General features: G+C 40.1%; 1 protein-coding gene across 2 annotated transcripts in view; it reads left to right on the forward strand.

Annotated features, from left to right (window-relative positions):
• The window catches only part of si (sucrase-isomaltase (alpha-glucosidase)), a 127,096-nt gene that overhangs the window by 89,594 nt on the left and 16,337 nt on the right, over positions 1-21,165 (forward strand). For both annotated transcript variants that reach the window (XM_034234033.1, XM_034234027.1), the window contains exons 32-45: positions 4,371-4,499; positions 4,684-4,803; positions 4,914-4,976; positions 5,075-5,188; positions 5,278-5,368; positions 5,495-5,633; positions 8,482-8,615; positions 8,786-8,820; positions 9,411-9,527; positions 14,090-14,238; positions 15,329-15,413; positions 15,509-15,565; positions 17,535-17,659; positions 19,133-19,221. In XM_034234033.1, coding sequence (XP_034089924.1) covers positions 4,371-4,499; positions 4,684-4,803; positions 4,914-4,976; positions 5,075-5,188; positions 5,278-5,368; positions 5,495-5,633; positions 8,482-8,615; positions 8,786-8,820; positions 9,411-9,527; positions 14,090-14,238; positions 15,329-15,413; positions 15,509-15,565; positions 17,535-17,659; positions 19,133-19,221 — 1,447 coding nt within the window. The remainder of the gene's footprint in view (positions 1-4,370; positions 4,500-4,683; positions 4,804-4,913; positions 4,977-5,074; positions 5,189-5,277; positions 5,369-5,494; positions 5,634-8,481; positions 8,616-8,785; positions 8,821-9,410; positions 9,528-14,089; positions 14,239-15,328; positions 15,414-15,508; positions 15,566-17,534; positions 17,660-19,132; positions 19,222-21,165) is intronic.

Consider the following 21,165-nt stretch of genomic DNA (forward strand, 5'->3'; position numbering starts at 1 on the left):
CTAAACATTTAGCAAAAGTGCTCCGCATGCAGACGGAGGAATGTACCGGGTTCAACTGTCTTTCTAGCAGCTCTGTAGCCCCATCCACGAGTAACGTTTCCACGACAGGTGTTATGTATGCTAGCAGCAACACACGGAGTTAACTCAATGATACAAGCATGGGTTAATGATTAGAGGAAACAGCGTTATTTATTTTGTTAAAGTTTCAGCTATTCTGTTTACAGTTCTGTCATCACATTATTTAATACGATTTGTTAAAACATTGTTGTTTCTTTTGATGCGAAATATTATTTATTTAATTTAAATAGAAAGCAATGTTAATTTTGTTCACAATTTGTTTAGTTAATTTAATAATATATGTATTTTTGAATCAAGTATTCATCTTTATTGTCTTCTTTGTTAGTTTCCACATGCCTAAAACAACCTCAAGCTAAATCTAAAAGTTGATGGCTAAATAAGAGCGTTTGAGAAATTGTGCAAGGCATACAGTAATAGTCCGAATAGTTGATTAATCGATAGATTAATCGATTATCAAATTAGTCGTTTGTTGCAGCCCTAGAGCCTTGTGATGCTAACGTTTGTGTCGTTTTACAACAAATACGTCATCACTGCACCACTCTAGGTAGATGCTGCCCACATGCTGTACATCCTATCCCAGTATGTTACATTACATTACATTACATTGCAATTAGCTGACGCTTTTATCCAAAGAGACTTACAATAAGTACATTCGACCAGGAAGACACAACCTTGAAGAAAACAGAATGTATGTTTGCCTGATTTTGACGACACACTCATTCCATTCATTCAGTGTCTCGACTCAAGGATTCATTGTATTGCCTTCCTATTCCTGCTGTAGGTTAAATAATGAAGGCACTTAGTGGAATAGTCTGGGCTAAATCCAACACAGTATCTCCATTTTTTTAACAATAGGATTCACTGTATGTGAAAAATAACTAAATAACATAAAATAAGTTATAAGTTAAGTTACATTAAATTCATGGAATACATTGGGTACCTCCGGTTTAACCTAATGAAATGTGATCTCTAATTTCATTTTAAATCCATCCTATTATAGGTTGCCCTGCCTGTAGACATTTCCAGTTTGTAGCAGAACCAATAATTCTTTCTGACAGTGAAATATGGGGTTCACATACAAATAAGTATCTGTGAGAGCACTGGGTTTGGCCAGGTCCATATGTCCAACATGGGAATAAGCAAGCATCTAAATCAATTGATTATCAAGAGATTACCTGAATAGGCCTTCACAAAGCTAACCTGCAAGGAGCTGACGCCAGCCAAAAAGAATCATGTATCATTAACTCGAATGAAAGCAACCAACCCTAAACAGCCAGTGATACAGAGGCAATCAAAGCCTATAAAGGTTTTGCTCTCACTTTAAAACAAATAAGAGTCAGAAGCAAATAAAACCTCATAAACAGTAAGTCAAGACAGATTTAAATGTTATGTAGGAAAAGCCCCGACAGCAGCACTAAATCGGTGGGTGGGCTTTTGATTCCCGAGGGGGGGCCTTGGGTATAAAAAATCGGTGGGGCGGGCACAGTGGCGTGCACAGACATTTATAGGGGCAGGTGCTCAAGAGGAAAAAAAGGGCACCTTCTGAGTCGTCGTGGCGGTCGCGCCGAAATTGTGCGCTCCGAAATTGTGCGCTCCGAAATTGTGCGCAAAAATTTGCCGGATAATGGCGGATTTTTCTTTTCGGTTTTTGGTTACTTTATTTCGGTTTTAGGGTTAGGGTTAGGTTAGGGTTATGTTATTTAATTCTTATTTTTGCCTGATTTTACTGATTTATTATCAAAAAATTAATTATTTTAACATTTATTTGTATTATTCTAAATGACTTAGGGGGGTCCAATCTGAAGCTAAGGGAGGCACATCTTGTATGTCGTAATTGCATATATATTTATTTCAATAACCATATGCTGTCTGATGCAGATGCCTATCTAAAACAAATCAAATAGTAGGCTTACTAGCTTCTACTCGCTAAAGCAACTGTAGTCAGGGATGCAAACTCATCAGGTATGAAAAAGGTGACAAGGATCCGAGCCCCCGACCCCACGGAATATCGGCTTTAAAATGAGGAATAACAGAGGATTTTAGCAGTCAGAACAACTAAAGCAGCAGGTAATAATAACAGAAACGCCAAAGAGTTACATCTAATAGAAATATATAAAAGCATTTATTTTAATTGTGTAGCAGTCAGTTTATCATTTTGGCAGCACTGTTGAGCATTTTGAAAATGTATTTTCATGCCTCTTAGTATTTTTATAATACTTTTCTACTTTCACTTGAGGAACATTTTGAATGCAGGATTTTTACTGTAACAGAGTATTCCTACACTCTGGTACTTCTACTTTTACTCAAGTACAAGATCTGAGTACTTCTACTTTTATTAAGTACAAGATCTGAGTACTTCTACTAAAGTACAAGATCTGAGTATACTTCTACTTTTACTCTAGTAGCCTACAATCTCTATACTTATACCACCTCTGTTTATAGCCTATGAAAAAAACTATTAGAAAACGAAAGCTAACGTTAGCAGATAGTGACAATGATATTGCGACAAAAAAACGTTTCAGTGCACATCACGCTCTGCCGCTCTGCTCTGAACACCTGAACGGCCCGTTCTAACAGCTGTTCACCAGCGGCTCAGTCTGTGCCGCAGTGACTCCGCACAGTTAACGAACACACCGTAGATAATGTAGCTGACCCTCATCCCGGAGCAGCAGAGTTCAGCCGGCCCGACAGGCAAGAAGACTCGAGCACACAGCTCGCGCTTCATATATTAAAAATGAACACCATGCGCGTCATGATGGCACATAACAGCTCGCGACCGCAGATTATTTCGGCGATTAGATAACATGTAAATTATATTTGACGCAACTTGTTACATTTCCATGACTTTTCCAAAACTTTGGGAAAAATATTGTTTTCCATAACTTTTCCAGGGCCTGGAATTTGCATTTTGAATTTCCATGACTTTTCCAGGTTTTCAATGACCGTACGAACCCTGTATAGTTTAGTTTGGCATCTGATTTAGGGGATTAAACAATACACTCGTTGTATTTGTTACCTGGTGGTTACTTACTTGGTCGTCACTAGGGCACTTTTAATCGTGTTGCTGCGTGCTGCTGCACCACACACCCGCCGTGGCCTGTCTGACTGACTGACTGTCAGCTCTGCGCGCTGCGCGTTCACGTTGAGAGCAGGGAAGGGAGGGGCTGCAGCCAGAGCACGTATGGGAGTGCCGCGGGGCACGTGTGGGGATGTCTGACAAAATTACAACGCGCATTTGGGGCATTGTTGTATATATTAGAAGCTTTTAATCCAGAATTGATCGATGTTACCATGAGCCACATACAGTACACTGTACAAAAAAAATTAAAAAAACTGTAAAAAAAGAACTTTCAAAAGGGCACATTGCTGTCAAGAGGGCAAAACGGGCAGGTGCTCAAGCACTACCTAGAGTCTATGTGTGCACGTCTCTGGGCGGGCACATGAGTATGGAATTGGAAATATCACTGACCTGAAAACAACATAGTTGCAGAGAAATATTCACATTTTATATATTTAGCATCCCACCAGGTCTGCCTTTTCGGACCAGCAGAGCGACATAGCAGTAACAACATAAACATTCAGGCTACCTGCACCTCTGTGGGGGGGTTCAGGGTTCTTTGGCCACTAATTTACATGCAAAGAACATGTGTCAAGCATTGAACAAAGTCAGTGTGTAACATTACCATGAACACGGTTGTTTATTTTTAAGATTAAAAAGGAATTATAGTGTACAAATATTTAACCTCTTCCATATCTCCTCTTCTGTGCGTGTCGCTCAGAGATGACCACCAGATTCACAGAGTTAGTTTTAAAATCCTGCATTTATTCTGACATTCCCACACATTACGTTTCTTTTCTTCTGTCTTTGGGCCTGCAAGTTCTCTTAATATACATCCACGGCGCTCATATTAACATAAATAACGCTTATATCTCCTGGGCAAAAATCCTTGAAGCCATGTCTGTTTAGGAATTCCAGCATTTGACGCGCATTGAATTTCTCTGACCTAATGACGATTGATTTGAATGAAATGTACCTTGTCATTTCATTTATTCCAACTGTAATTGCATTCAGATAGTGTACCAGCTATTCCCGGAGCTAAATATGCAGGAAAGAGTTGAACAAGTTTTTCAGTGGAATATGTTCATGCTGATAGCACCAAATAGAAAATATATCAATTGAATACAGGAAGCAATTGTTCCTTAAAACGTCTTGTATGTTGTTTTGATATCAGTTCTGATATTCCTTAATAAAACAACTGTCACAATGAGCTTTTTTCTGGTACCTGCTGCAGGATGTCCAGTATGCAGACATTGACTACATGGAGCGTCAGCTGGACTTTGTTCTGGACTCAGAGTTTAAAGGACTGCCTGCCCTGGTGAACACGATGAGGGATGAAGGCATGAGGTTCATCTTCATTCTGGTAATGCAATAAATGTCAATGTGTGTGCAATGATTAAGATTAAAGAGGAATTCATGAGAATCCCCCATTTCCATTTTTTATTTTCAACCAATATGCTCGGCGTATCATAGAAAAAAGTTTTAAATGAGAATCATAGGAGACTCTCTTTTTCTAAATATATTAAAAGCTTTGTGTTTCTTTCCAGGATCCAGCCATCTCAGGCAATGAGCCTCGAGGCGACTACCCTGCTTTCGACAGAGGTCTAGCACAGGATGTCTTCATCAAATATCCCAAAAGCATCAGTGATGAAATTGTGTGGGGGAAGGTAAGAGGAAAATGATGGCCCAACAAATAAGTGGACAAATATGTAAGCTTGTATTGAAACAGACTTTGTGATGTTTTTGAGTGTGATGGTGTAATGTGTCCTGTTTGTAGGTGTGGCCAGATAGACCCAATGTCACAGTAGATGAATCTCTGGACTGGGATACCCAAGTAGAGGTACAATGTATTCCATATTCAACCCACTAACATACATCATTTCCAAACTCAGAGTATTTATAAACATGCATGAGATCATTCAACTGTCCCATTTCCAGCTTTACAGAGCAAATACTACATTCCCTGACTTCTTCCGCAACACAACCGCAGCGTGGTGGCTACAAGAAATCAAGGATTTCTATGGAAATGTAACATTTGACGGCCTCTGGATTGTGAGTGACCTGAAAGAAGACATACTAATAAAGTGGAGTTATCACCTCTATCATTTCTGCCTGATTTCATTGTCTCTGTTCATCTTTAGGACATGAATGAGCCCGCCAGTTTTGTCCACGGTACAGTTGGAGGGAACTGTCTTGGTAACCCACTCCTAGAGAACCCTCCATATATGCCACGTAAGACACTCAAAATTATATTTATTTCCCTAATGTTTGATTAAATTAATGTACTAAAATGATATCAACAATATGAGCATGCTTTTAAATATCTATATATTTAGCTATATGTTTTGTCTCCAAAAGCTCTGGAGTCTAAACATCGTGGTTTGAACCACAAGACTCTGTGCATGAACAGCGAGCAGATACTCAGCGATGGAAAAAGAGTCCTTCACTATGACGTCCACAATCTCTATGGCTGGTCCCACACCAAACCCACCTATGAGTAAGTGAACATTTATTTTTTTAGGGCCGGGACTCGATTAAAAAAATTAATCTAATTAATTAGAGGCTTTGTAATTAATTAATCGAAATTAATCGCATTTTTAATCGCATATAAATATTTGACCTGAGAACAGTGAGAAGCAATTTTTTTCACATGGATTTTAGTATACCATTAGGCGCATTCACACCGCAGTACTTTTCCCACAAAGGTTCATGAGAACTCTTTGAACCTGGGGGTGGATTAGGCAAATGAAGCCGCTGACGTCACTTCTTCTTCTTCTGCTTTGGGTTTACTGGCAGGCCGCAAACCACTTCACGGCGTATACTGCCGCCCAAAGTCCCCGGCCGGAAGTCCCCGGAGTTGGGGACTGGCTTCAGTAGAAGCTGCTGGGAGTCCCAGCAGCTTCTACTGAAGCCTTCCGAGTAAATCGCCAGAACGCCGACACCTCCTCATCTCCACCGCTCCCATGTTTTATTTTGTGTTGCCATAAGTTAGTCTCTCTGCGTTTCTGCGCTGGGCTAATGCTAAGGCTAATAATGCTAATGCGAGGATAATAAAATGGCGGCTTCACCAAACTTTTTGGGAGTTTTACGGGGCGTGGTTTGCAATCCGCCCAGCCAATCAGAAATATAGCTCTTTTCTCACAAGAGAGCCGCACGAAAGTCCCTGCTCTCTAGCAGCTCTCTGCTCTCTAGCAGGGACTTTCGTGGGGGTAAAAAGGTTCTCATGAACTCATTTTAGTACCGGCTCTTTTTGGTGTGAACCATAGACTGTATGGTGTGAACGCGATAAAAGAGGCTAACGTCCACGCTAGCTTCCACGCTAGCTGCTATATGTTTTGCATTGAGGTGATACTTGAGGCTTGATGTGCTGCGGTGATATGCGAATTCCTTTTTGCATAATTTGCACTCAACGGTGCTCTTATCAACGCTTCCATCCGTCCGTTTTTTAAAACAACATTTCCCACTGTTGTTCACTGTGGTTTGTTGTTGTCTGAAGTCATGAACGTTAGTTGGTGCTCCAGTATAATCGGTACGCCTGAAACTCATCCAGTGAGAAACGTTCCACGGTGCAAAAATAAGTGCGATTAAAATGCGTTAATTTTTTTAACGCGTTCATTTTTGTGTAATTAATTAATCTTAATTAACGCGTTAAAGTCCCGGCCCTAATTTTTATTTAACAATACATTTATCAGGGCAGATTACACATATTATTGTGCAAAAGTGAAAATGTCCATATAAACCAACACAGATGATGGATGAGGAAATTGTAATGTACAAGGGTTAACCTATTCAACCCGGAGGCCCCCGCCCACGTATTTTTTTCACGAAACGGTGTCTCGGGCTTCTTAACATTTGAAAACCTATTAATGTGTCATACCCAGTTAACGGGAAGAAACTCAGCTTTCAGACAATATTAACCATTTTTAGCTAAATGAAACAAAAGGGTAATAACAAAGGCTCTAAACCTAACGGTTAAAAAGAGGTGTCAATCATCAAAATTGACCAAGGGGGGCCAAAGATATGGAAAATGCACCCAAATGACCCCAGAAGTGTTTTTTTTTTCTAAATCTCTCTAAAAAGGTCAAATGTCACTTGTTTTGCATCAATCTTGATACAGGGTACTTATGATATGTTATAGTTTGGATTCCTAAAGCTTTTAGTCTACTATCCCATCATTCAAGGGTGGTTTTCACTATAAGTAATGTTTTTGTTTTGGATGGACACTAGAATTTAAATTGTTTCACTATGTTCAATCTGATTTTGATTTTGATTATATGGATTCTGACTTTTCTACATCCAAAACTACAGGTTTATCATTGCTTTGAGAACAAATATTATTAATTTACCCCTTTTAGAAGTGAAGTTATAGTAATTTGTTCTGGGAGCCTGAGACCTGAAAAACAGGCTCAGGGCTTAACAGGTTAAGCTAGGGTTAGGGTTTAAAAAAAAGGACACTTAATATGGCAAATGATCCCGAATAATGTGTTTGTATTACCCAATGAAACTGACTGCATTTCAAAATGGACCAATAAGCATGATTATCCCAATCAAACACAGTTAGGGTTAGAGTTTATACAAAAAGGACACTTTATCTGGCAGATGATCACAAATAACGTGTTTGTAGTATTTCATAATGAAACTGACCACATTTCAAAATGGACACATTAGCACATAAATCCCAGAATCAGAACAGATTTAATTCATCGTTACGGAAGAGAAAATGGAGCTAAATGAGCATGAATTGTGTTTGCCAAACGCAATCACAAGGGGGATGCATAACTGATATATTGCCGCTATCTGAAGAAATATACTCTTATGAAATGTTTATGATAATTATCCTGTGAAACTACATTGGTCCTCTCGACACAGAGACTGCATCATTACATACAGAAGAGCCCGGGGATACTCCACACCACTGGGCCTTAAGAATATCGTATCATTATTAGTACTGTGCTGAATTCAACAATTCCAATTAATTAGCTGATTTCATTTAACAACGAACTTCATTGAAGGGGGAGAAAAAACGTTCACCTCCAAAGTGTCCACCGATCTGAAGGTTGGTGGTTCAATCCCCAGCCCTTGCCGTATATTTGGCCAAGATACTCAACCCAAAGTTTCTCCAATTCTTTTTCATGACCAACATGTGTGAATGTAAGTTTCCCTGAGCAGGTGCACTTTGTATGGCACGTGTCTATCTCTGTATGAATGTGTTTGAATGGGTAAATGCCGACATGTTTTTGTAAAAGAGCTTTTAGATGTTGTAAAGACCACAAAAAAGCTGTATAAATGTGTATAAATGCCGTTCTTTTAACATTGAAATCACTGAGTTTCTCCTCTCATTGCAGTGCAGTGCAGCAAGTGACAGGTAAAAGAGGTGTTGTGGTGACCAGGTCGACTTACCCTTCCAGTGGAAAATGGGCCGGACATTGGCTTGGAGACAACTATTCGAGCTGGGACCAGCTTTTCAAATCTATTATAGGTACAAACATTAGATACAACTTGATTCTCATCATTTTAACAAATCAACAGTGATCAACAATATTTAGGTTTTGTACACTTATGGTAAGGTGATTAATTCACACATGCAAACTTGGTGAAGAAAAAGCACTCTTTAACCTGACATGTATCCCCTTTTCCTTTGATCTACAGGCATGATGGAGTTCAGTCTGTTTGGCATCTCTTATGTAAGTGTCATCATCTGATCTCAGTTTTGACAAGACATAATCTTATTGATGTGACCTTGTCCTCCCTAAGTAGATTACAGCAGCCTGAGTGATGTTGTTTTGTTTGCTACACCCTTTGATCAAAGGACATCTCGGGATACAACGTGAAGCATGTCATTGCCCCCCTCCCCCAAACTAAGAGGCCTAATACAATTTATATAAAAAGTTATATTTTGCATGGTGTCCTGGCTTGCTCTGACTTTGCTTGTTTTCCCCGCTGTCTCTTTGTGTTTGTCTCTCCCTGACATGTTGTCCTTCTGACGTCTCCTCAGCACACCTAATAATAATTAAAATCCGACACCTCATCGATCCCTATATGGTAAATCATTTGCGTGCCCCGAGCCAATGCAGCCACAGGGTCAGACAGACAACATCGCTCACTCTCGTGGTGTCTTAGTCAAGGACACGTCAGAAACATGATGCTTGCAACCAAAGTATCTTCTGGTTGGACACTGCTCTTCATAGACCCACATTCACCCTGGTGTCCATCTCTCTGCCCATCTGTGTCACCTTTTACACACTCGTACTGACATTATGTCCCTGTTTTTCAGACTGGGGCAGACATATGTGGGTTCTTCAATGACGGAGAGTATGAGATGTGTCTTCGCTGGATGCAGCTGGGTGCCTTCTATCCGTTCTCACGCAACCACAACGGCAAGGGTTGGATTGTGAGTTCAAAACTTGAAAAAAAGCACTCGTATGAGATATACTGGGATAGGAACATAGGTGTCTGCTCTTGTTTGCGTTAGCTTTTTCATGCTAAATGCGTACTTGATCTGTGTTCATTTCTTGTTTTGAATTAGAGTATGTAAACATGTCACGATAACACAAATATGATACCTGAAAATGAGGATAACAAATAAGGTACAGCTTCAATTGAAACCAAGCTGTGGATCAGCTCAAGTAACTCAAGAGATGGTTCAGCTAGCATGTTCTTATCATGTTGGAAAATTGTTTTGCTTTCTCTAGCTTTCTCTCTCTTTTGATCCATGTCTGACATACACAAACACAGAAAAAGATAGACCTGTTTGGTGGTGTAGTGTCGGTGGCATTCATTCTAGCGGTGACCTTTAAGGGCGTCGGAACACATCTGAGAAATCCAATAACGCCCGTCCGGAGATCGATCCCACCGGGCGAACTTTCTCTGCACTGGAGTCAGACAGTTGTGTGTGTGTGTGTGTGTGTGTGTGTGTGTGTGTGTGTGTGTGTGTGTGTGTGTGTGTGTGTGTGTGTGTGTGTGTGTGTGTGTGCTTGCCTTTGCTTTTTAACACCATGGAGTGGGGGTATAATTGAATTCTCAAGGTGATCTGGGCACCATGCACACCACCTAACCTCCAATCCACACATACGTACACCACCGTGATTCAAATCAAATGAATAATGGCTTGCAAATGGGTGTTTAAACATGGAGAAAATTGACAGATAAAAACACACACACGGCAGGAGAGGGCGGTACACAATGACAAGAAGTAAGAGGGATAGGGAGAGAATTGGAGGGAGAACAATACGGGTATTTATATCAAATAGTAGAGAAGAACAGAGGTAAGCTAATAGAGATAACGGAATTTGGAGGGAGGACAAGATCAGAGGCTATGAGACCAAAAAGTATGAGGGATAATATTGCTAGGGAATAAAACAAAATGGCAATTTAGCAAGTTAAATGTTTGTGACACTGGGAACTGATAAGAAGGGTTTGCCATCGGAGACAAGGCTCGATAAACAATTTTGAAACACCTGCGAAGTGAGAAAAAGGATGTGAGGGAGGAAGAGCACACACACACCAGGACTGAGTGAATCAAGGTCAGCTATTTAAATAGTCTACTGTTTTTTTCTAGTCCGCCACATAAAATCTCCAATCATCAGACAGCTAGTGACTATAACCTCACGTCTGCTTAACAAGGCGTTTGACAACAAAGTATTAATGCCACAGACCAGAGCAGAGGGTACCCAAGGTCAGAGACAGCGCAGAGAGGAAGAGAGTTTTTTGCAGAGTCATTCCCAGAGCTCCAACACGCCGACTGTCTCTTTGCCCTCGGACAACTCTCGGTGTTGACCTTGAGTTAATTTCCCCTGCACCAGCAATAAGCTGCAGTGTCCAGAACAATGCAAAATGAATTAAAGATCTATATTTTCCGCCAATGGTTGGCGCAGCATATCCGAGTAATGCTCATTGTTATTCACCTAAAGAGACGAGTTTATTTAAATATTTCTATAATGGGTGCTTTGCAATGCAAAAGCTAAACTCAACAGGTCTCTGAGAAAGGCTGGGGAGTAGATTTCAGACGGATAAATGGAGAGAGAGACCGAGGAAAAGATGAGAAGGGCTGACACTGCCAGATAACCAAATGTTTAATTGAAGCTGTGCATGTGAGAACGCTAGCACACACACACACATGCCGATCTTGCTATAATCAGTGTGTGTCACAAGGCCTTTATCAATGTGGCCATAAATTAGGTGAATTCATAAGACGGATCCTCTGTCGGATCCTCGCTCTTCAGCAATTCCTGCTCTCATCTCTGCATCAATCCCGTCTCTGGTTTTCCACAGATGAAAAGTCTACCTTCAGACACCGGGATAACTGTCACCTCCTGCACCATTTGTGCGACTGAACGTTAAAAAGTAAAAATCTAGCTTTGAGAGGTTATTCTGTTAGTGATCTTACCTCTGACAGAAGTAGTACAGTGAGGAAAAGCAGCAATGACACACTGTCAAGAACAAACTGTGCCCTTAACATTGACATTTTAATCGTCAACTAAGTTCACGGTCCCAAAAAAAAGTAGTTCACGTTAATTTCTTAAACATACACAGTATATTTATTGTTTTATATAGCCTACAGAGTGTTAGTCATTCCCTGAATACTTTGAGACTTTAAGAACTTCCTATTACCAAGTTTTACTTTTTCTCTTCCAGTACTGATTACTAGCTCACCAGGCTAATTAAAAGCTACACTCCATTCCTTCCTTCCTACTTCCCACAGGGCATTGCACATCTACTCGCAACACATGACACACATTGACAAAGATAATTGGAATTGAGGAAAAAAGAAAGTAGTGTCTTTAGCTTAAGAAAATACCCAAACCTGCCAGCCCACATTCAGCTGGTTCTCTTACTCTCACACACACACTCACAACTTGCCAGGGTAATTACTTGTAGAGAACACATCTGATTGTGAGGTGTGAAAGAAGAGTTACCGAAAAAAGGAGGGACGTAAAATAAATCAAGGTAATTACGGTCTTGTACATTTCGTCAGAAATTCAATGATAATCTGGTAAACTCCAGAGGTCATATGATAATGAAAATGTTCTGTATTCAACCGTGTGCTGTTAGACCTCGACTTAGTAACTGTTATCACATCTGATCCAGATAAATTACAGCTGGGAAGAAAATGTCTGTCATATTTTTTGCCCTCTGTGATGATTTTTAATATGATAACGTCTTGATTATTTTCTTTAAATTGAAAGGAAGGAGACCGATTCACACTTCATAACACTCTGAGAGAAGCCCGACATACACACACACAGTCATATGCAGCACACACTACACACACTGAATCATAGGGAGAAGCATATGGTGATGACACACTTCATGATATTGAGTGTGTGGGTGTGTGTGTGTGTGTGTGTGTGTGTGTGTGTGTGTGTGTGTGTGTGTGTGTGTGTGTGTGTGTGTGTGTGTGTGTGAGTGTGTGTGTGTGTGTCCTAGCATTACTATACTTGTGGGGACCTAAATATGTTTACACAGTCACGTGTGGGGACTCGCCTCCCTTATGGGGACAAATTGGAGGTCCCCATGAGGGGAATCATTAATTTTAGGGTGAAGACTTGGTTAGGATTAGGGTTAGGGTTAGGGTTAGGCATGTGTTGGTTATGGTTAAGGTTAGGATAAGTCTCCAGGAAATGCATGTAAGTCAATGTAATGTCCCCTGAAGTGATGTATACATGGTATGCGTGTGTGTGTGTGTGTGTGTGTCTTCATATTTACTCAACTACTGTACTTAGGTCTAATTTTGTGTTTCCATGTTATGCTACTAAGTACAGTAATCATTGTACTTTTTACTTCAACAATAATAATAACATTGAATTATAGGTTAAGATATACAGCGCACATATCACCACACAGAACAATGAGCTGAAACATTTAGATTGGCCCATATCTTCACAATGACTCTACACCGTGTCCTATGTTCTGTCCTTGTCTCTTAAGGGGACGCTGCTCTTGTTACCAATTAAAAATGAAGTGAAAATCAGAACATTGCGGGGAAGAATAGTTTCTGCAACGTTTATCAGTAGTTGGAGTATTTCTAGATTGATACAAACCTGTCAGTCCTTCGTCATGCCTGGTAACGTTTTGAAGTGCTTTATGTTGTGAAATCCTAACAGGAAATAGTCAGGTCTTGAAACACAGTGTCAAGATGAGAAAAACGAGGCTGTGTGTAAATGTACATTTATTTCACGGACAAATGTAAAAGTAATACTTTCATACTCCGCTGGGTTTCTCCTGCAGAGCGCTGTATATGTGAGTGTATCTGTGCTTGTAACTGAGAGAAATGAACCGTATACGCAGCGTTTGAGATGTACATCTGTTGAAACAGAGAATGTGTTGACTCAAACACTCAGCACTCGTCTCTAGATACAAGTAAACAATCTCAGTCAGTGGATGTTGTGCTGGTATTTTGACTTTTTAGCTTTTTCATTCCACATAAACGGGATGTCCGCCTACTGTATATGTCAAGAGGATTATCTGTTAAAGGGAAAGATACAGAGAACAATGTAAAAAAGATTTCAAAATCAAGTGGGCGCTACCAATTAACCGCTCGCTAGACACCTTTCCCTGAACAATGATTATAGAATCATTACTTGATAACCGTAGCTAGGCATGGGAGGTCAGGCACGCTTTTGAGGTTAAGTGAAAGGGTTACTACTTCGAGTTAAGTTTTAACTTTCAAAAGCCAAAACACAGAAGCATAAGTGTTCAAAACGAATAAGATGTATTCATTTACTCTAACCTAAGATTCATTTTGAATAATTTCTTGTAAATAACATATAGCTACACAAAACTATACAAAAAAGGTGGTATTCATTTATATGACATACAAATAATATGTGATCCATCATGTCAACATGAACATCTTCTTCTGAAATATTAATATTAGTTAGCATAAGTAGCTCTCACACTATTGGTTTTGGCTATCTGTAACCACCACTTTTGTATATATTGTTTTTCTCTCAGAGACAAGATCCTGTTGCTTGGGATGACAATTTCGCCCAGGTTTCCCGGGACGTCCTGAACATCCGCTACACCCTGCTGCCCTACCTGTACACACTGATGTTTGAGGCTCACACCAAAGGAAGCACAGTAGTCAGACCCCTCCTGCACGAGTAAGCACGGACTCACACACGGGTCTTATCTCTTCTGCTAACATCATGGCTCCAGCATTACATGTAATCACTTAATCGGATCATTTAGCTATTACCACGATGGATCTTATTTTCTCCTGATCTGCTCGCAAGATAAACTGATTTTATACTACATGGCTTGTCATTAGGATGCAGAATATCAAATGTGGTGGCTACTGGACTAAAAACCAATTTAAGTAGAGCTTTCATTTAAGTGCTCCAACACGTTTTCAGCTCCACTGTTTTAATGTAAAACACATGTTTTACTAGTTGTTACCAACAAAGACTCCCTTGTTCATCTCATGCTCTCCCGGCTCAAGTTCGCTTCCACATTGCCATATTATGTTTTGAAACTTACGATAAAAGCGTCTTTGCCACTTTGTTATTACTTTATCTAAAAAACGTATGTTTGAGAATGTACAGCGATGTTTGGAGCTGTAAGGGGCCGCTTGCTCTATGAGGGTGTCCGGTCTGTTTAAAAAAAAAAAGCACCAAAAATGTCAAGGTCATACCATAGGGTGTTAAATAACTATTTGAATTGACGAGAGCCACGGATTTGGAAAAAGCTAGCTGGATAGCTTGTACAAATGGGTAGCTAAAGGTAAGCCTGCTCACTAGACAGATAGAATACCTTAGCTAGCTTGATTTAAATAGAAAGATAGATAGCCAACATTTGCTAGCTAAATAGCACATTTAATTATTATAAACTGTCAACATGGGCTTTAGTATGAGTGAGTTTATACAAGGTGGTTCGTGACTTTCACTTTTTCTTGTGAAGGGATGACAAATTATAAGTATATATTTTCCCTCCTACAGCAGCTTCCAGTAAGAAATGCTTGATCAAGGCCTGTTTCGAGGCCAACCATAGACGACGCTAGCTTAACCTTGCAGCTACCAGATGTGAATGTGTAGAACTGTATGAGAAATAAAAACATATTCATATTTGTAGACTCTTATAAAGGAGCTTTTCGAGATATTTGGCTTACATCTTCAAACCATTGAATTCTGAATGACTTCTTGAACAGTTGTTTTTTTAGTCCACTCTCATGCTATGTTTACTGGTGTGTCACAGGTTTGCGAATGATAGAAACACATGGGACATACACAAGCAATTCCTCTGGGGACCGGCCCTCCTTATCACCCCTGCCCTTGATAAGGTAATCACACACACACATACACACACATTTCTTTCTTTGACTTATATAACTTTATATTATGAATATCTTTGTTTTGCTTACTTTGTCTTTGACAGGGAGTCACTAATGTGGACGGCTATGTTCCTAACACACGCTGGTATGACTTCTACACGGTGAGTCCAAGTCCGTAACAACCAGTAAACAATTAGGAGGACAAAGACTTTGTTGATGTCTCCTGATAGATAGATAGAGAGGTGTTTCCTCAGCAATAACTTGAATCTCTTAATTTGCATAAATAAAATGAAGCAATTTACAAAGAACAAAAAACATGAAAGCTTCTTGTAGTAGAGAATCCCTATTCTAGTAACACAGTAATTATCTGGGACTGCTTACTTTCTCTTATATTACTTTCAAAATTAAATAGCTTAAACATCAGTAAGTGCTTTAACATATAATATAAAAAGATAACAGAATACACCATCATATGTTTACATCGTACTGATGACGATGACGCGGACACAAGCGGCCGAGATGGGTTTTCTCCGCAGGGTGGCTGGCGTCTCCCTTAGGGATAAAGTGAGAAGCTCAGTCATCCGGGAGGGACTCGGAGTTGAGCCGCTCCTCCTTCGCGTCGAAAGGAGCCAGTTGAGGTGGTTCGGGCACCTAGTAAGGATGCCACCTGGGCGCCTCCCTAGGGAGGTGTTCCAGGCACGTCCAGCTGGGAAGAGACCAAGGGGTAGACCTAGGACCAGGTGGAGGGATTATATCTCTTCGCTGGCCTGGGAGCGCCTTGGGATCCCCCAGTCAGAGCTGGTTGATGTGGCCAGGGAAAGGAACGTTTGGTGCTCTCTGCTGGAACTGCTACCCCCGCGACCCGACCACGGATAAGCGGGAGAAGAAGGATGGATGATGACGATGACCTAATATTTTATTTATAAGGAAAATGTATGCTAGAGGGGTTAGGACCAGACAAGTTTAAGCTTCTTCTTGCCCCTGTTGAACATGACGGAGACTATTTGAGAATTATTTTTTTTTTTTTTGTATTATTATTTATTTATTTATTTATTTATTTTATATTATATGATATGATATATATATATATATATATATATATATATATATTATATATTATATATATATATTATATTATTTATTTATTTATTTATTTACTTTGTTATAATTATTCTTATGAGTGAGAAAAGAGAAAAAAGAACATATATATTATTATTATTGTTCTATGTTTTTTTTCTGACATGTTCAATAAATTGACTTAAAAAAAAAACAACAAAAACATGTAGCTTCCCAGTTTAGTTGACACAAAATGGTGGCAGCACTCGGCTGTAGTTTTTCTACGCTACTAAATTTGGCAAAATGTAACTAACACTCACTCAAAATAAAGACAACATACTATTGAAGTCTATCTACTATATCACAGATTAACAGTTTTTCATACCAACATAAACAAGTAAGAACAAGCAGTTGTCTTTAATGAACCATTTTGGCACATTACATGTTGTATCTACATTACCCATGTTTAAGTTGTTTTAAATCATTTAGTTTTTAGTAGTTGTCACCTGACTGGCTTCTAAGTGTGAATACTAATGAATAGCATATGAAGATCTGAGCATCATATCCTGCATCAAGAGGTGCTTTATGTCTAAAAAGAAAAGACAGAAAAAGAGACTCAAACCACAACTTCAACAGAAACCCAAAAGACAATATTAACTAGAGTCATGTTGGTCCACATCATTGCAGATTGCAGCTCAATATCGGCAGAAGGCGCCTTGATGACAAAAACAAACATCCAATCGTCTGTTTCTAGCTAGGGGACTCCCCATCTGTTAGCCAGCATCATAAAGCCCAACGAAACTTCAGAAAACAACGATTCAAACGGGGGCACAGGATGGTGCAGGGAAGTGGTTAGTTACCTCCATTAAAGTGTCCATTCAGCATAAAGAGAGGTGCAAGCTGTTAGAGAAAAGTTGAATATACTACAAAATTATTCTTTAGGAGTGTAATAATGACAGAAATGCTTTAAATGTATATGCCACCTTTTCTTTGTATGCTTCGTGTTTTATTTGCACACACATTTTCCACAAAGGAATAAAATGTCTCAAAATGAATTACCACATGTATTTTCAGGCCAAAGATGTTGGAGTGCGTGGAAAAATGGTTAGCATGCCTACCCCCTTGGATCATATCAACCTTCATATCAGAGGGGGATACATCTTGCCTTGGCAGAAACCAGAGAATAGCACCCTTTACAGGTGAGTGCACACACATCACGGCTGATATATCATGACAGCACACAGCTAAGGGTCAACTTCCTGTCTGTTTAGTTTGCGGAGAGATTTGGAGCCACAGGGAGATGTAAAACAAGATACAACGGCCCAAAAAAACCTACATTAGGAGAAACGTTGTAATTGAATGCAATTTTAAAAAAAACACAAATGTGCCAAAACACATACATGTGCATCACTTTTTAGTGTCCCTGTTTCTGCTGTGTTATGAGCTTCTTTCAGCGTTTCGTTTGTTCAAGGTTCAAGGCTTTTATTAGTCATACGTACATAGCTACAGTGTAGTTATGACGATGGAAGTCTCAGGTCACAGGCTCCTCCATCAGTGCAACACAATAAAATAGATAAACAGAAAAAATAGTGCAATAACGGCCCGTCTACACTACAGGCGTCAAAAAATGCTTTCAACGCTTCGCCCATTCATTTGAATGGGGTGACGTAGGATATTTTCAAACTTCGCCGAACTGCATTGTGGGTAGCATGGCAAGGCGTTGCAAGCATCGCGAGCGTCTATCGGCGTCAAAAGTTGAACAATGTTCAACTTTTGAGGCTCGATGCTTGCTCGAAGCTGGCGTCAGCCAATGAAATCCCGTTTATGCAAATCTGCCAGTACAAGCGCTAGCCAATCAAACCGCGTGTAAGCTGGGAGACTACGCAGGTCATTTCCTCATATTCAAAAAAATGGAGGGAAAATTCATTATAGCGGTAGTGAATCACCCGGTGCTGTATGATCAGTCTCTGTTCATCTACCGGGATACAAACCGGAGGAGCGAGGCATGGAGGGAGGTGGCAGAGACAGTGGGTGAATCTGGTAGGTTTTCGCCTGTTTGGGGATTTTATATCCAGTTTACTTCGTTTTAACATTGCTATTGCTTTGTATGTCGGGGGCGGGAGGGTTGTTGGTCGCGTTGCTCGCAGACACGCCCAGCTTCAAGCTTTTTCGACGCCTGTAGTGTAGACGGGCCGTTAGAGTCTATATACAAGCGATTGGAATATGATATATTAGATATTTTGTAAGTTGCAGCCAGATGAATGTTATGGATGTTGTTTCAAAAGTGCAGGTGTTAGTATAGTATTATATAATAGTCTTATGGCAGTCTTATGTATTTGTATTTGCATTGTTGATGAAAGGGCAGCGTGTTGTGGGGCCGTTGAAGCGCGTTTGCACTTGTCGGCCCCCGTAGAGGTTCATATGTGAACGCATTGCAGTTGCTTCTTGTGGTTTCTCCACCAGTCAAATGAAATGCCATCTGTGATGGTTAGTGTGTGTTAAAGAACGATGCAGTGAGACAGTCAGAGGGTGATGAATGCCCCGGCAGAGGTGAGATCAGGTGGATCCCGCCAGCAGGAATGTTAATGTGTGTGTCCTCAGCAGCAGGGAGTATACATAGATGTTGCACTTATGTCATTTGCTACAACCCCTCTCTACCCATTCTGCTTCAGCCGGAGGAATCCTTTAGGACTGATAGTTGCCCTGAGCGACAGCGGGACCGCTCAAGGATCGTTCTTCTGGGACGACGGAGAAGGAATAGGTAAGTGAAAGGTCACACTGGAACACACACACACACACACACACACACACACACACACACACACACACACACACACACACACACACACACACACAGCAACTAGCAGGTCATTTTATTTTCTTGTCTATTTATTGACTGAATATTCAAATTGTGTTCACCTTTTAATTAAGTTATGCAGTTAATTCCCATTAGTAGTGTACACCAGCTTGGTCACACACAACCCACAACAATGGAACCATTTGAAATTACACTTTCTTCTCCCCTCTTTTCGTCTCTTTCCCTTTTCCACTTTTTTGTCTCTATATTTCTTTCTTTGTTTTTTATCTATATTATGTGGAAGTATTATTTTATTTTTGTAGTACTTTTTTTTATTAACGCTTTTTGTATCTACTCTGAAAAACTATAATAAACACAAAATAAAGTAATAATTATAATTAAAAAAGAGACATTTAACAAGCTTATCCAGGATCACATTTACTTTGTTATCAGGAGCCAATTTGGACACAGTACCATATTAAAAATGCTAAAAACTAAACAGCAGCTAATTCACTCAAAACACACACACTGCAAATGTTAATAATAGATTAATACATTAATAATAATACATTGGCCTCTTTTGAGCCCTTTTTAATTAAGCAAAAAATGATTTTGGATCAAATGTTATGAAATGACAGACACAGAATTGAACGACTAAACATTAGTTTATTTTTATTTCAGCGATTTATCAATTAGATTATTTTTTTAAATGCCAATCGTAAGAAATTCAATATATTCATCTTTGATTGATTGATTGATTGATCTTAAGAATAAATTGTGAATATCAGTAAATGAACTCAAATGCACTTGAGTATGTCTTAACGTCATGAACGGTATGAGAAAGCACATGGAGTTATTTTTCCTCAATATGAATTTATGTCATTCATTTCCCTTATCACTGAAAAACAACAGTCTTGATTCTCTCTCTCACTTGTTCACACACACACACACACCCACACACACACACACACACACACACATACACCCCCACACACACACACACACACACACACACACACACACACACACACACACACCCCCCCCCCACACACACACACACACACACACACACACACACACACACACACATGCACACACATACCATGTATACATCACTTCAGGTGACATTACATTGACTTACATGCATTTCCTGGAGACTTATCCTAACCTTAACCATAACCAACACATGCCTAACCCTAATCCTAATCCTAACCCTTACCCTTACCCTAAACCTAACCAAGTCTTCACACTAAAATGAATGATTCCCCTCATAGGGACCTCCATTTTGTCCCCATAAGGGAGGCGAGTCCCCATACGTGACTGTGTAAACAGATGTAGGTCCCCACAAGTATAGTAATGCTAGGCCACACCCCCACACACACACACCCACACACACACACACACACACACACACACACACACACACACACACACACACACACACACACACACACACACACACACACACACACACACACACACTGAATGACTCCTGTGAGAAGATGCTCTCCTCTGTGAGAAAACAAAGCAGAGAGGCAGAGATAGAGAGAGAACGGAGGATGACAGAGAAGGGGAGTGACAGAAACTATTACAGTAATTCCCCGTGTCGCTGCCTGGAGATATGCTCTCCAGCACTCCTCCTCTTTTATCTGCTCCCTCGCTCCTCTTCTCCTCTGCGTCTCCCTGTCTGTGTGCACTGTTTCCTCCCTACGTCTCTCTTGTTTGCTCAGCCTCTCGCTGTAGCTCACCTGTATCATCAGCTTCCCTTCAGCTCTGCCTGTTTCACTTCAGCTCCGATAGCTGTGCGTTTTCTCATCAGTTTCATTCAACTGGTTCACTTACTCATGTAAACATTGGTAACTAAGTACATTTACTCAAGTACTTGAGTAACGTGTACTTGAGTACACA

Source organism: Gymnodraco acuticeps, unplaced genomic scaffold, assembly GCF_902827175.1.
Source record: "Gymnodraco acuticeps unplaced genomic scaffold, fGymAcu1.1, whole genome shotgun sequence".
NCBI lineage: Eukaryota > Metazoa > Chordata > Actinopteri > Perciformes > Bathydraconidae > Gymnodraco > Gymnodraco acuticeps.